Source organism: Natrix helvetica, assembly GCF_964273705.1.
Source record: "Natrix helvetica genome assembly, chromosome: 4".
In the NCBI taxonomy this organism is placed as follows: domain Eukaryota; kingdom Metazoa; phylum Chordata; class Lepidosauria; order Squamata; family Natricidae; genus Natrix; species Natrix helvetica.
In genome coordinates, this window is record NC_138550.1 from 169,296,278 (window position 1) to 169,313,507 (window position 17,230).

Consider the following 17,230-nt stretch of genomic DNA (forward strand, 5'->3'; position numbering starts at 1 on the left):
ATAATAATAATAATAATAATAATAATAATAATAATAATAATAATAATTTGAATTTATTAGCCGCTCCCTTTCCAAGTAGGACTCGGGGCGGCGTACAATGGAGCATATAAAACATAGAAGATGTATAAAAACACATAGACATACATACATACAATAAAATAAAATAAAATAATAAATAATAAATAAAATAAATAAAATATGAAATGAAATAAAAATAATAAAAGAAAAGAAAAGAAATAAAAAAGAAATAAAAGAAATAAAAATATAAATAAAAAATAAAATAAAATAATATAATAAAATAATAAAATAATAAAATAATAAAATAATAAAATAATAAAATAATAAAATAAAATAATAAAATAATAAAATAATAAAATAATAAAATAATAAAATAAAATAATAATAAAATAAAATAAAATATGAAATGAAATAATAATAAATAAAATAAATAATAAATAAAATGATAAATGATAAATGATAAATGATAAATGATAAATGATAAATGATAAATGATAAATGATAAATAAAATAAAATAATAAAATAAAATAAAATAAAATAAAATAACTAAAATAAAATAAATAAAAATATAAATAAAAAATAAAAAATAAAATAATAAAATAATAAAATAATAAAATAATAAAATAATAAAACAATAAAACAATAAAATAATAAAATAATAAAAAATAAAATAAAAAAATAAAATAAAAAATAAAATAAAATAAAATAAAAATGAAAAGAAATAAAAATATAACAAATAAAAATAAATAAACAAAACAAAACAAAACAAAACAAAACAAAAACCAAAGCAAAGCAAAGCAAAGCAAAGCAAAGCAAAACAAAACAAAACAAAACAAAACAAAACAAAACAAAACAAAACAAAACAAAACAAAACAAAACAAAACAAAACAAAACAAAACGGAATGCAGGTAGCGCTTGACCTATGACAGCAACTGAGCCCAAAACCTCCATTGCTAAGTGAGACATTTGTTAAGCGAGTCATGCCCCATTCAGCAACCTTTCTTGCCACCACCTTCATGAAGTAAACGACAGTCATTAAGTGAATAACTCGGTGGTTAAATGTTCCCCCAGAGACTTGTCAGAAGGACACAGAAGGGGAATCACATGACCCTGGGAATCGTCCTAAATGTGGGTCAGTGGTCGAGGGACCCTGGCGGGGGGGAGGGGGGGCGTTGGAAGGGTTGTTAAATAATAATAATAAATAATAATAAATATTTATTTCTTAGCCGCACCCTCTCCCGAAGGACTCGGGGCGGCGTACAATAAAACATATAAAATACATATCTAGACAAGACATACATATAACAAAGACGTATACCAAGACGTGTACAAGGAGGAGATGGGCTGATGAATAAAAACAATTAAAATCACAATGTTTAAAAACCCCTAAATAAATGAATAAAATTAAATTACCCAAATAAAATAAAATAAAATAAAAAAAGATCCCAAGTCACTTTTTTTAGGGCTCTTGTAACTTCAAACAGTCATTAAATGAACTGTGATAAATACTTTTTACAGATTACATATGAACAGAGTTGGAAGGGACCTTGTAGGTCATCTAGTCCATCCCCCCCACTCAAGGGGGAGACCCTACACCAGTGATGGCAAACCTATGGCGCGCGTGCCACAAGTGGCACGCGGAGCCATTTGTCAGGGCACGCGAGGCGCTGCCCTTTCAGCTGGCCAGCACACATGCGCGCGCTGGCCAGCTTAGTTCACCTATATAAATATTAAATATATTTATATATTAAATATAAATATTAAATATAAATATATATAAATAAATATTAAATATAAATATATATATATTAAAAGCTATTTTTCGCCTTCCCCAGGCTCCAGAGGCTTTATAGGAGCCTGGGGAGGGCGAAAAGAGCCTCCCCCGCCCTCCCCGGAGGCTTCAGGGACCGTCCCTGAAGCCTTCGGAACGCTTAAAACCACCTTCCGAGCAAACCGGAAGTGACTTCCGGGTTGCTCAGAGGGTGGTTTAAGCGTTCCGAAGGCTTCAGGGACCGTCCGAGGCTTCCCTGATGCCTTCGGAGCACTTAAAACGACCCTCCAAGCCCCTGGAGCCTGGGGAGGGCGAAAAAAGCATGTAAAAATGGGGGGGGGTCACGCGTTGTGTGCGCATGCGCATTGGGGGGTCGCGCGTTGCATTATGGGTGTGGCATGCCCGCACTCGACCCCCCTGCGCTCCCCCCACTTGTGGCACGCGAGCCAAAAAAGGTTCGCCATCACTGCCCTAAACCATTTCTAACAAATGACAGTCCAGTCTCTTCTTGAAAACCTCCAGTGATGAAGCTCCCACAACTTAGTTGCTCTTCTCTGCACTCTTTCTAGAGTCTCAATATCCTTTACAGATTAACAGAATTGGAAGGGACCTTGTAGGTCATCTAGTCCAACCCCCCCCCCCCCAAAAAAAAAAAAAAGCAGGAGACCTTACACCATTCTGCTCTCACTGTCAGAAAATGTCTCCTTATTTCCAGGTTGAATCACTCCTAGTTCTGTTTCCATCCATTGTTCCTTGTCTGGCCTTCGGGTGCTTTGGAAAATCATTTGTGGCAACCTCTCAAATACCAGAATTTAGAGAGACAACAGACTTTCAGAAAGAGGACTTGACATTTAAAGAGCCATCATTCCCACCTCTCCTTGTTCCTCCTTGTCCCAAAAAACTGTCACATTCACCCCTCAAGAATGTCTCTGAATTCTGTTCACCCCTTTCACAAAGTTCAAACAAACCCCTACAGGTCAGATTGTTTTACAGCTCTGGAACCTTTTCAATACAATACAATAGCAGAGTTGGAAGGGACCTTGGAGGTCTTCTAGTCCAACCCCCTGCCTAGGCAGGAAACCCTACACCGTTCCAGACAAATGGCTATCCAACATCTTCTTAAAGACTTCCAGTGTTGGGGCATTCACAACTTCTGGAGGCAACTTCTGTTCCATTGATTAATTGTTCTAACTGTCAGGAAATTTCTCCTCAGTTCTAAGTTTCTTCTCTCCTTGATTAGTTTCCACCCATTGCTTCTTGTTCTACCCTCTGGTACCTTGGAGAATAGTTTGACTCCCTCTTCTTTGTGGCAACCCCTGAGATATTGGAACACTGCTATCATGTCTCCCTTAGTCGTTCTTTTCATTAAACTAGACATACCCATCTTGAGCCTATCATCTAGGGTGGATCTATCTATTTGGAACACTGGCTTTCTCCAGATTCCTTAGCATTGTTGGAGGTGGCTTGTGGTTTGAATGCAAACACTAATACATTCCCAGTATTGGGGTTTGTGGTTGAATGCGTACGTGCCCTACAAAACCAAAAACTTTTCATCTTTCATTTAGATCTTGTCTGCTGGTATTTGTGGACGTGTTCGGCTGCTGACTTCTTTTTGAAATGAACCCTTAGCAAAGATGTAGAGCGAGATAGTTTTCCAACCGGTGTACTTTGCTCAGCGCTAGGAGTGAGGCCATCCCAACCATTCCAGTTTTGTACCTTCCATGTTGAAGACCCCCCCGGGCTGGTCTAGAAGAGTTCCCTCGCTAGATTTGAAGACAACTGGGGAGTTGGATGGGCAGAAGGACGCCTTGGTTGGAAGTCCAAGGGAGTGGAGAAGGCCTGGGTGGAAATGCAACTGGGCAAATGATGGGAGAGGAGGAGGGGGAGGAAGAGGAGGGGGAGGAGAAAGAGGAGGGGGTGGAAGGGGAGGAAGAAGAGGAAGAGGACGGAGTGAGGGAGGAGGAAGAAGAGGAGGAGGAAGAGGAGGGGGAAGAGAAAGAGGAAAAGGGGGAAGGGGAGGAGGAGAAGTTCCTACAACCATTCATCGTATGTTTCAGCCTCCAGTCACCTAATCCCCTTGGTTGCTCTTCTCTGCACTCTTTCTAGACTCTCCACATCTTTTTTATAGTGTGGTGAAGAGAAAGAGGAAAAGGGGGAAGGGGAGGAGGAGAAGGAAGAGGAGGAAGAAAAGGAGGAGAGGGAGCGGGAGGACTGTGGGGGTCCTTGGTGCTCTCTGAACCTGGCTTTTCTCCTTGCAGATGTTTCATGATCCAATGAGGGAACATCCATGCTAGAAGGAAGTGGGGTTTGTGGAGGAGGAAGGAGAATAGGAAGAAGGGAAAGGGGAGGGCGAGGAAGAAAAAGGAGGCGGCGGAGGAGGAAGAGCAGGGAGAGGAGAAGGAAGAGGAGGAGGAGGAAGAGGAGGGGGAGGAAGAGGGGGAGGGCGGAGGAGAAAGAGGGGGATGACTGTGGGGTCCTTGGTGCTCTCTGAGCTTGTTTTTTTCCTTGCAGATGTTTCATAACCCAACTGGGTAACATCATCAGTGCTAGAAGGGAATGGGGTTTGTGGAGGAGGAAGGAGAAGAAAAAGAAAGAGGAAGAGGAGGATGTGGAGGAGAAGGAGAAGACTTTGACTTAGACCAACTCTATTGTCACTTTAAATGTACACTACTCAGCACACCTTAAAATGAAATGGCGTTGCATGCAGCTCTCAAAAGGTCACCACTTCCAATATACACTACATAAACATGACTAAACAAATAAATAAATACAAAATTATGCCTATAGTCACGCCCACATGTATTATATGACGCAGAGAAACAATGCAGTCTACTCTGGATGTATGCATGTACATAGCAAGAAAAACAAATCTGGTGAGTTTACCAGACAGATAGGCCCCAGGGGACAAAGCTGTTGCAGAATCTGGGAATCCTGCCTGAGATACTTCAGAACTGAAGGAAATAAATAAATAATAAGTTACTCTTTCATATAAAGGGTAAAATGTAACACGAAGGTGTTAGACTCTTGGGCGCTGGTTTTCTTGTAAGTACAAAGCAGTAAAGTCAATGCAGGATGACTTGCTAAAATTCCTTCACTATTTAAATACAGACAAGGACACCAGTTGGTGAGATGATAATATTTGCTGCCTAGAAAGAAATAACCAAGTGGCACACGTAAGATAAATGGGTCTGCAGCAAAAGTCATGTTGTCCTCTTGAAAATGCAAATTAACCTCAAAGAATGATTTTGGAAATGGGGAGGGGTTCTTCTTAGGCGTCACACGTAATGGTTAGAAAGGTATGCATTGTGTTATTTGAAGTCTATCCTTGCGCTCCTTGTACTCAAGCCATTGGGAAAAGTCTGGGAGGCCACGCTTGCAACCACTTTTTCAATTTCTTTGCAATAAAAACTTTTGAATTGTGAACCAGACTTGTCTTTTGAATTGTGAGCATAAAAATTGGGCTTTTAATATCTCACAAAACTTTCTCCCAGAGGTAAGCAACAGAAACAGACTGTGGGGTGGGTGGGGTCTGTGCAGAAGAAGAAGGAGGAGGAGGAGCAGGAGCAGGAAGAGTAGGAGCAGCAGGAGGAGGAGAAGATGAAGAAGAAAGAGAAAGGAGGAGCAGGAAGAGCAGGAGCAGGAGGAGGAGGAGATGAAGACGAAAGAGAAAAGAGGAAAGAGAAAAGAGGAAGGAGGAGGAGAAGAAAAAAGAAGAAAGAAGAAAGAGGAAGGAGGAGAAGAAGGAAGAGGAGGAGGAAGGAGGAGGAGAAGAAGAAAGAAGGTAGAAGGAAGAGAAGGAGGACGAGGAGAAGAAGAAGAAAGAAAGAAGAAAGAAGGAGGAGGAGGAGAAGGAGAACAACAACAACAACAACAACAACAACAACAACAACAACAACAACAACAACAACAACAACTGGGGAGGAAGAGAAGGAAACCTAACCCTTTCTCATCTTGTAATTAACTCCCAGAAACTTCTCCCAAGCAATTTTGGCTGTCTGCTCTGTTCCTTTGGGAAGAAAAACAATTTGGCTGGGAGGGACATGCCCAGGACAACCTATGTGTTCGTGCTTGTGCTTGTTTGCTTGAAGGTGTGGTGCAGATTGCAATGACTTCATCTTCTTGTTGTTTGCTCTTACTAACAGCCTGTTGTAATTGCTGGCAGTGTCTTTCCAAAATCCCTACTTAAATCCCCATTCCATCTGTAATGGTGATGCTACAGTTTACCCAGTGCTGGAAAACTCCAGGCAGGTAGCAAAGGTGAGGATTTTGCTTCTCATTTACACACACACACACACACACACACACACCAGACCTAGGAGTAGAGAAAGACATTTGGCTGTGGTCTGGGAAAAAAAAAAACTACATTTCCCTGTCTTTAAAATGCATTTGCTATTTTACACTTAGTGGTGTGTTTTTATTCCATTTTTTTAATGCTGGCTGGTTGCCACACACCCAAAATGCCGTCACATGATCACCGGGGGGTGGGGGGATGCTTTTACAAGGTAGAGGGGGGTGGAAGGCTATTCATCATAACTACTTTGGGGAGAATCTTTCAGAACCGTGTATTTGCAGTCCTCGACGTACGACCACAACCGAGCCGAAGAATTTCCATTGCTAAGCGAGACGGTTGTTAAGTCATTTTTGCTCCACTTAATGACCTTTCTTCCCATAGTGAATTGTTGCGGTGGTTAGGTTAGTCCCCCGGTCGTTAAATGAATCTGGCTTCCCCATTGACTCTGCTTGTCAGGAGGTCGCAAAAGGGGATCGCCTGGATGCTTCTGCTGGAGCACGGGCAAACTGGTAGTAAACCAGTTGGGAACCCACCACTGCCCTGCTGTAAGGTTTCCTAAAAGTGCCCTGATTGATTCATGAGTCTCGAGCTGAGTTTCAAAACAAAACGAGTCACTTATTAGGAGCACCTTTTTGCAGTCAGATCTGAGCTTTGATTGAATTATAGCTGAAGTTTACCCTTGTCCCTCAACCCCCCTCAGTCTGTGTCATAAATCACATCCCCCAATGAGGTGCACACACACACACACACAAGCCTGCTGCAGTAATCTGAGATCCAACTCCTCTAGCCGAAGGTATGCGTGGAACGCTTGTGGAAAGTTATCATCCAGCCCCCTCCCAGAAAAATGAAATATCCTAGGAAATATTGAAAAGGCGGAATATTACATTTCCCTGGATGTGAAAAGGAAGAAATGTGTTTGAAGAGAGAATAGCTCCTTGTAGCTTCCTGCCTCCACCCACTTTGTCAATGGGCCATTAAGGTGCCCATTGCCAGTCCCTTTACATAATAAAGAGTTCTCCCCTTCAGCTCCAGGGGGATGGGATTAAGGCATGATAATATTGGCCCTTTACCCAATGCCCCACAGGGCATCTGAGAACTCAACCAAACCTGGATTCAAAACGCAGCCTAGAGAGTTGCCCCTGCATGGCCCCATGGGAGTCTGACAACCAATCAGAAGACAAGATCAAGATCAAAGGCCAGAGAGGGCATAAAACCAGGGACTCAGCTCTCTTCCGCCCTTCTCTTCCCTTCTCCACCAACATTGAAGCGTGATCACCTTTTCTGTCCAGGACTCAAACCGTGTGGTCCTGTCCACCATTAAAACCATCTTTCCAAGGAGCCTCCATGTTTCCAGTGTCTTTTCCCCCCACTTGGAGCTGAACCCAGGAGGATGTTTCTTCCAATACGCACCCCCCCCCCTTTTCTCACCATGACAGCTTTAGGAGTTGACACCTGCTGTGTCCCATTCTGGATAAATGACTGTCCAATCGCTTGTCAAAAGCCTCCAGTGATGGAATGCCCACAACTTCCACAACCCACCCTGCACCACACAACGATTGCAGCTCTTCTCTGCCAACTGCAGCAACAACTGCAAAGAGTCTGCCAGGATTCAGGATTGCAGTATGACTGCTGTCCCAAATCCTGCACACAGACTCATGCACAAACACACACACACACACACATCCCTTCTCACAATACTTGATAGGTCTGCTGCAGCGACACCGGTCAAGCAGCCTCCACCAGGTCTAGCAACACATGGCCAGCTGTGCCCTTCAATCTGGACAGCTGTGTCAAAGGAAACACACCGTGATTTTTTTTTTTAACTTGACCAGATGGCAACTGCGTTGTTGTTGTTGTTTTCCTTTGGGAAGCACAATTTACTATTTGTATCCCAGCCTTTTTTATTTTCGCAGCTAACGCAAGGAGGTTGAACATAGCCAACGCACCTTCCTCCTCCTATTTTCCCCCACAGCGACAACAACAGTTGTGAGGTGGGTTGGGCTCAAAGAGAGGGACTGGCCCAATGTCACCCAGTCGGCTTTCATTCTTAAGGTGAGACCAAGAACTCACCGTCTCCTGGTGATTGGCCCAAAGTCACCCAGTCAGCTTTTGTAACTAAGGTGGGACTAGAACTCACCATCTCCTGGTGCTTGGCCCAAGACCTGGTATTCATGCTTAAGGCAGGACTAGAACTCACAGTCTTCTGGTGATTGGGGCAAAATTACCCAGCTGGCATTCCAGCCTAAAATGGGACTAAAAGACTAGAATTCACTGTCTCCTGGTGATTGGCCCAAAGTCACCCAGTCAGCTTTTGTATCTAAGGTGGGACTAGAACTCACCATCTCCTGGTGCTTGGCCCAAGACCTGGTATTCATGCTTAAGGCGGGACTAGAACTCACAGTCTCCTGGTGATTGGGGCAAAATTACCCAGCTGGCATTCCAGCCTAAAATGGGACTAAAAGACTAGAATTCACTGTCTCCTGGTGATTGGCCCAAAGTCACCCAGTCAGCTTTTGTATCTAAGGTGGGACTAGAACTCACCATCTCCTGGTGCTTGGCCCAAGACCTGGTATTCATGCTTAAGGCGGGACTAGAACTCACAGTCTCCTGGTGATTGGGGCAAAATTACCCAGCTGGCATTCCAGCCTAAAATGGGACTAAAAGACTAGAATTCACTGTCTCCTGGTGATTGGCCAAAAGTCATCCAGTCAGCTTTTATAATTAAGGTGGAACTAGAACTCACAATCTCCTGGTGTTTCGCCCAGGATCTGGCTTTCATGCTTAAGGTGGGACTAGAACTCACAGTCTCCTGCTTTCACCCCTAGACCATACTGGCTCTCAATTGAGGGTGCCAGCTTGGAAAAGTTTCTCTTTACGCAGGAGCAATTTTAGCCCAGAGTTTTCTTCACATCTGAACGGCAACACCCAATCCCGGGAAGGTAGCTGGCAACGATGAGAAATTGGCAAAAAATAATATTGAGGTAGGTCAGCAGAAAGACGTTTCCCCCAAAGGGAGGTTGACGAAGTGTCTTGTGACTTCCGAAAGCTGACTCAAGCGTCGTGCAGACTTCAGGGTGACACAGGATGGCGGGCTGCTCTACTTCTCTCTATTCCTCCAACCCACCCCTTAAGCCCTTTTTACAGGGAGGGGCGGAAAATAAGGCAGATGTCCTGTGCCCCACCCTGTCTGGGATGCTCTTTGTTGCCAGCCTATTTGATGGCCTGCTGCAATTAAGGACAAAATGATAGAGAGTCTCCAAGGAGGGCGGCTTCGAGGCCCAGGATGCCAGCTGCTGACCCGTCAGGCTGTGTCCCACCCATCTGGCTCGCCCTCGCATGCAAACACCTGCACGTAAATAGCTACAGGAAATATTTGGAAGTAAAGATGGGTGGAGATTAGCAGAGATGGTTAAATTGATGGTTTTGTTGAAGGAAAAGAAAATACAAGCAGGTTTGTTTTTACATGGAAACCACTTCTGGACTTTGTGCTTGGGGCGAGGGAAAAAAAAATGAAAGTTTGATTTTGTTTTTGCAGATTCAATAAGTTCGTTGTTATAGATGTAAATGGTACCGGATGGTTAGAAATGAGGGGAAAAGGCTGGGACAGAAAAAACACAGACAAGCTATGAATTAGAAACTATGGTATTAAAAATGTGTGATAGGTAGGAACTGGATATGTATTTGCATGATTACTAATTATATAAAAGAAAGGATCAATGGACAGGTAATCTGACTGACTACTATATGTAATGGATATAAAATGTAATCGTTCTAAGGTCTAATCACTATATGGAAACGTTTATGCCAGAAATGTCGCACTATGTCCAATGTTTTTAATGTTTATCTAATAAAAACTTTTTTTAAAAAAAAAGTTTGCTGCTATAGAAATGGATAGTTGATACAATTATGTACAAAAGTAAAAAGTTGAGGTTTGATGTTAAGGCCTTATTCTACGTTCTCTATCAAGAAAGTCGCAAAAGGGGATCCTGTGACCCCAGGGAGACTGTGACCGTCATGAATGGGAGTTAGTTCCCAAGCGTCAAACTTTTGATCCTGTGACTGTGGGGATTGTTGCCAGGATTGTAAGTGTGAAAAACAGTCATTAAGGCCAATGCAACTTTGAACAGTCTTTAAGTGAACTGTTGTAAGTCGAGGAGTATCTGTATTTGTCTCTGTCCATCTGTCCATCCATCCATTAAATTTATCATCCATTCATTTTACTGCAGAGTAACTCTGGGGCAGCTCAGAATATTTTTTTAAAAATAATAAAACTATAAAAATACAAACGTTGGGCATTCTTCCCCTTGCCACCACTACCGAGTGGCTACAAAAAAAGCATCTTCCCAAAGGGGCATCTTGCAAACTCTTTTGTCTGCAAAGCATGAAGAGGGTTGGACTAGATGACCGCCCGAGATCCCCTCCATTCTACAAATCTGTGTCTACGGAGACCGGTTTTTCCTTCCTTCCTGAAACCAAAGCAAGTTCGCACAACACACCTGCTCGGTGACCCTACTGTAGTTTTCCTAACTGATGCAAGATTGTGCAATGCTCCGACCCACTAACTAACCTTACTGGTTCAGGTTTATGCACTCGGTTGCTTGTTTAATCATGGACCTCAACCGCCCAAGCGCATTTTAACTCTTTCAGTCTGGTAGGTCAATTTAGTTTCGAGGTCGGGCTGTCCTTGGCACCAGGACAATGGGGTCATTGAAGAAACCATAGTTGGCTTTAACCAGGCTAAATCAGGATGCCAAAGAGCCATTTGTAAAAAGCTTTAGAGAGGTCTTTTAAAGAAAAAATGCAGAGAAGAGCAACGGGGGTGATTAGGGGACTGGAGGCTAAAACATATAAAGAACGGTTGCAGGAACTGGGCCTGGCTGGTCTAAGGAAGAGAAGGAGCAGGGGAGGCAGGAGAGCAGTCTTCCAATATTTGAGGGGCTGCCACAGAGAGGAGGGGGTCAAACTATTTTCCAAAGCCCCCGAAGGCCAGACAAGGGATAATGGATGGAAACTGACCAAAGAGATATTCAACCTGGAAATAAGGAGAAATTTCCTAACCATGAGAGCAATCAACCAATGGAACAGAAGTTGCTTTCAGAGGTTGTGGGAGCTTCATCACTGGAGGCTTTCAAGAAGAGACTAGACATCTGCCATCGGTCAGAAATGGTGTAGGGTCCTCTGCTTGGTGGGTGGGGGTTGGACTAGATGACCTACAAGCTCCCTTCCAACTCTGTTAATCTGTAAAGGATATTGAGACCCTAGAAAGAATGCAAAGAAGAGCAACCAAAATGATTAGGGGACTGGAGGGTAAAACATAAGAAGAAGGGTTGCAGGAACTGGGTATGTCTAGCTTAAGAGAAAGAAGGACTAGGGGAGACATGATAGCAGTGCTCCAATATCTCAGGGGCTGCCACAGAGAGGAGGGGGTGAAGCTATTCTCCAAAGCACCTGAGGGTAGAACAAGAAGCAATGGATGGAAACTAATCAAGGAGAGATTCAACCTGGAAATAAGGAGAAATTTTCTGACAGTGAGAACAATCAACCAATGGGACAGAAGTTGCTTTCGGAAGTTGTGGGAGCTTCATCACTGGAGGCTTTCAAGAAGAGACTGGACTGCCCTTTGTCAGAAATGGTATAGGGTCTCTTGCTTGAGCAGGGAGATGGACTAGATGATCTGCAACTTACTAGATTCCCACTCTGACAACCTGTTCTTTCAATATCCCCCCATCCAAAATAACAACTGCGGTTTGAGAAATAAAACCCCGGCAAGCACGCGCAATAACCGGACGGCTTTTTTTTGACAATCCAACATTTAATCGAACCTGGCATTTGCAGGTCGCCCAGATCTTCGAACCCCACTTTAATCGGGGGTGCTTCAGCGCCCCGGGCTCCTTAGGACCCCCGCCCGTCTGGGATCGCCTCCCATCTGCCCCCGACACGAACTGCAGCATCACGGTGCGGTTCCTAGGACGCAGCCACAAACCTTGGCCCTTCCCCCCCCCTCCCCCGGGGGAAAGCCTTACCTGTCTGCGTGCAGAGGAGGCCGGCCAGCAGCGCTGCGAAGAGCGGCTTCATGCTGAACGGATCGGAGGAGGAGAAGGAAGGAGAGGCGGCGGCGCCAGCATCGCTCGGCGTTTTAAGGACCGCGCTTCGAGGGCGGAGTGAGCAGCCGGTGACACCTCGCCCTGCCCTGCGGGAACGGCCGCAGACCTGCCTCTGCGGCGTCTTGCTTCATCCCTGCGCCGGAGAACCGGCTGCGGGGGTGGGGAGAAGGGCTGAGACGGGGGTCGCGCCTCCTAATCCATCTTCCCACCCTCCCAGCTTCTCTCCAGTCGGGGTCCCCTATCCGCCCCACGGATTTTGCCCTGGGGAGCCCACTTGAGGCACCCCCCCCCCCTTTTGGCTAGTAGGAGGCAGAAGGTTGGGCTGACCCTCGGGTGTGGGGAGAGAGGCAGAGCAAGGGGTCGTGCCTCCTAACCTCCTAACCCCAGTCTTTTTGCCCTCCCACCCCAATTCTCCCACTCTCCAGTCGGGGTCCCCTATCCGCCCCATGGGTTTTAGCAGGAGGCAGGAGGCTGGGCTGACCCTCTGGCGTGGGGAGAGAGGCAGAGCAAGGGGTCGTGCCTCCTAACCTCCTAACCCCAGTCTTTTTGCCCTCCCACCCCAATTCTCCCACTCTCCAGTCGGGGTCCCCTATCCGCCCCATGGGTTTTAGCAGGAGGCAGGAGGCTGGGCTGACCCTCTGGCGTGGGGAGAGAGGCAGAGCAAGGGGTCGTGCCTCCTAACCCCAGCCTTTCCATCCTCCCACCCCAGTTCTTCCACTCTACATTAGTGGTCCCTTATCCACCCAGTTTGGCCCCCCACGACCAAAATTGGACCCCACCACACACACACCACACACACAGAGACACACCTTGACTAGTGAGAGGCAGGGGGCTGGGGCTGACACCCCAGGGCTGCCAAAAGTGCTTCCCCCAAAGACAGTTGGACTTTCTTGGAGTTTTCCTTGAGAACGTTTTTTTGCTTCTCATCCAGAAGATCTGAAGAAGTTTCTTGGATGAGAAGCAAAACGGTGCTTTCAAGGGGGGGAAAATAAACCTCAAGAAAGTCCAGCTGACTTTAGGAAAAATACCTTTGGGACAACTGGACGATGGAGAATCTATATAGGTTGAGGTTCCAGTGGTCTTCTTTCTTCTAGCCACAATGCCAGGTCAGCTGGGAGGTGACCTTTGGGAATGCTTCCTTCCCTCAGTGGGGCAGGGGACTCCCTGTCCTTCTCCCCAACTTCCATGGAGACTTTGGGGTACCATAACTGGGAAGGGCTACAGGTGCCCCCTCCTGGAAGAGGTAGGTGCCCTTCTGCCCAGATCTCCAAAGGACCTTTCTGGCTCTCCTGAAGCTTCTCCTCTGGTGATGGAGGCTTTCCCCCACCTCTTCTCTTCCCTTGTGTGCTTTCCTTTCATTGGCCTCTTTCCTGGTGCCAAGGGAAGCCCTGTGTTTCCCCTCGCAGGGATGAATCTCGTCTTGCCCAGCTCAATGACAGAGGTTACTACTCAACATCCTGAGGCCAAGGTGGCCTTCCAATCCTCTCTGTCATTGGGGGGGAGAGGAGGAAGAAAAATAAGGAAGCATAAGAAAAAAAAGAAAAGAAAAAGAAGCATTGACTTCCATCTCTCTCTTTCTCTCTCTCTCTCTCTCTCCCTCTCCCTCCCTCCCTCCCTCTCTCTCTCTCTCTCTCTCTCTCTCTCTCTCTCTCTGTTGCAGTAAAATAAGGCATTAGCATCACATCACAGCTTTTTGCTTTCTCATAATAATATAAAGAAGCCAATTTTATAAAGATCTATCAATCTATTCGGTAAAATCCAAAGGAAGAGTTTCCTTCTTCTCCACATCAAGCATGAAGCTCAGAAGCTGTTTCCATGTGAAACCAGAAGTACCTACACTCTTTTTTTTTAAATCAAAGTGGTCAGTTTTGCCATTTCAGCCAATTCCATCGGCTTCTGCAACCATCCATCCATGGTAGGAATTGAAGAGTCCTTCCTGTTAGATATTAGCATATATCGTAATAAGTCTCCCCTCTGGTCCGCTGCTACAGCGGGAAACAGGTATCGTTCTGATTGGTCGAGGGGCGTACCCGATCCCTATAAAAGGGGAACCCTCCGACCACAGAGCAAGCTGGATCACTACTACTATTAATAAATGAGCTGTTAAGTCACTTCGTGTCCGCAGTCTGTCTCTCGTTGCCCAGATCCAACATTGGTGACGAAGGTGGGATTGAGAGACAGATAGGACGAAGAACGCTACCTCCAGAATCTCCGGATTTGATCCAGCCCAGGAATTCGGCAGAAATTCCGGCAGCCATCTCAGATCACCGCAGCGCGGCAAATTCGAACAGAGAAGATGGCGATGCATGCTCCCCCCGCTCCTTTCGACCCAGCAAACGACGAATGGGAAGCTTTCATGATTCGTTTCGAGTGTTTCCTCGAAGCGAACGAATACACGGGGATCACCGATGCGAGGAAGAAAAACATCTTCCTCGGCTACTGCGGAAAGGAAGTCTTCAATACGGCCAGAGACCTCACCGCGCCTACTCCAATACAGGCAGTATCGTGGACGACGTTGCAACAGACCCTGCAAACTCATTACGCGCCAAAACCTTCCCGCCATGTCTGCCGCAAGGAATTCAACATGAGGAACCAGAAGGCGGGAGAATCCATCAATCAATATGTTGCAGCCCTACGAAAAGCAGCAACTCACTGCGAGTACAGGGATCTGGACGAGCACATCTTAGAGCAGCTCATCTGTGGGTTAAGAGACATTTCTTTACAAAAGAAGCTGTTGGCAAACCCGAATTTAACCCTACAGACAGCGCTAAACGAAGCAAGAGCGTCAGAGTCAGCGGAGAAATCATCGGTGACCATACAACGAGGGGCCAACGTAAACCAGCCAGCACCAGGACAAACCAGAGTACACTACGAGGACACAAGCCCCGACTACGAGAATCCCGAGTTCGAGGACAGTCACCTGATGCAGAGCAGTCACTTGAGGCCTGGGGGGAGACCCAGATTCCATTTGCCGCCCTGCGCAAGCTGCGGAGGGAATCACCCCAGGTCTACTTGTAGGTTCAGGAACGTTGTTTGTTCGCACTGCAACAAATTTGGGCACATCGCACGAGTGTGCCGGAGCGGAGTCCCTGCCTCACGGCAGCCACCCATGTACCGCCAACAGAAGCCCAACCCAGGGGCTTGGCGAAATCAAAAAGGGCGCCCAGAGAGAAATCCACAAGTGTTTACCCAGAGAGAAAATTTCCAAAGAGCTGAACGAGCGTATCCCCAGAGAGATTACTCACAAGGAGTTGAGCGAGCGTATCCCCAGAGAGAATACACACAAGGAGCTGAAAGAGCGTTCTATCAAGACGCTCAACGAGAGTATTTTCAGGATGTTGACGATGAGATAGAGTTGACCCAGAGAGAGGAGTTGCGAACGTATCTCACCACAATACATCAGGTCCGCCCTAAGCGGCCAAAAAGGCTGAAAGTCACAGTCCTCTTGGAGGGCTCACCCTGTGAGCTAGAAGTTGACACAGGATCGACCCTGACGATCATTTCATGGGCATCCATGAAACAGGCTATCCCTAGCCTCAGAAAGAGCCAACTACGCGCTCCAGACGTCCTGCTACGAGACTACCAGGGGAACCAAGTCCCCATCGTGGGCCAAGGCACATTCCACATCCGTTTCAAGGACATCGAAGCCCAGCTGCCCGTGACCATCGCCAGCACACCATTACAGAACCTTCTGGGGCTTGATTGGTTTGAAGCCCTGGGGTTAGAAGTCACCGGAATCAACGCCGTGAGAAACAGCAGCGCTGAACAGATTTTTAAGGAATTCGAGGATGTGTTCAGCCCCGGTCTTGGTAAGTATGTGGGTAAACCAATATCATTCAATTTAGACCCCAAAGTGGCGCCAATCCGACTTAAACCGAGACGAGTGCCTTTTGCACTCCGCCCAAAAATAGATAAGGAAATAGATAAGTTAGTGGAGCAAGGAATCCTTGAGCCGGTAGATCACGCGCGCTGGGAAACACCCATCGTGACCCCAGTCAAACCAGACGGATCAGTCCGCATCTGCGCGGACTATAAATGCACAATTAATGTCGCGCTACAACAGAGTGCATATCCTGTGCCTGTAGTACAGCACTTATTGCACTCGTTGGGGCCAGGAAAGGTATTTGCTAAATTAGACATGGCACAAGCTTACCAGCAACTGCCAGTTGATAGCGCCACAGCGGAGGCCCAAACTATAGTGACGCATAGAGGAGCATTCAAATGCAACCGGCTACAATTCGGCGTGAGCATTGCCCCAGGATTGTTCCAGAGCGTCATGGAACGACTTTTGCAAGGGATACCGGGAGTCGTCCCCTATTTTGACGACATCTTGGTGTCCGCTGCAAACGAGGAGCAATTAAATAAAAGAGTCAGATCTGTTTTGGCCAGAATCAGAGAAAAGGGTCTCCGCCTTAAAAAGGAAAAATGCCAAATTAACGTGCCTAGCGTAGAATTCCTGGGTTATAGAATCGATGGTCAGGGAATACACCCCACTTCAAAGAAAATCAAGGCGATCCAGGACGCCCCCACACCACGAAACCAGACCGAGTTGCAGGCTTTCCTCGGATTACTTAACTTCTACAGCGTTTTTCTGAGGCAGAAGGCGACCGTTGCTGAGCCACTACACCGTCTACTCCAGAGGAACGCACCATGGAAATGGGGACGATCCGAAGCTGCAGCTTTCGCCGGGGTAAAGCGCCTGCTCACCACTGACTCACTGCTTGTCCAATACAGCCAGACCCTACCGCTGGTATTGACCTGCGACGCATCACCCTTCGGAGTTGGAGCAGTCCTCAGCCACAGGATGCCCGACGGAAAAGAAGCACCCATCGCCTTCTACTCCAGAACTCTTTCATCGGCCGAAAGGAATTACAGCCAAATGGACAGGGAAGCGCTGGCTGCTGTAGCTGGAGTAAAGCGTTTCCACGAATACCTCTACGGCCGCGATTTTGAACTAATTACAGATCACAAACCGTTGTTGGGACTTTTGGCGGGAAACCGCCCCACCCCGGTTTCCCTTTCTCCACGCATGACCAGGTGGACTG

The 17,230-nt window shown here is 46.3% G+C and overlaps 1 protein-coding gene across 2 annotated transcripts in view; it reads right to left on the reverse strand.

The window, feature by feature from the left end:
• Positions 1-12,224, reverse strand: part of LOC309391059 (lymphocyte antigen 6E-like) — a 15,524-nt gene extending 3,300 nt beyond the window's left edge. The window contains exon 1 of one of the 2 annotated variants that reach the window (XM_081951117.1): positions 12,105-12,224. In XM_081951117.1, the coding sequence (XP_081807243.1) occupies positions 12,105-12,156 (52 nt within the window). In that variant the 5' untranslated portion in view covers positions 12,157-12,224. Of the gene's footprint in view, positions 1-2,462; positions 2,496-12,104 lie in introns of those variants that run through there. The other variant, XM_081951118.1, reaches the window with a different exon arrangement.
• Positions 12,225-17,230: the final 5,006 nt, after the last annotated feature.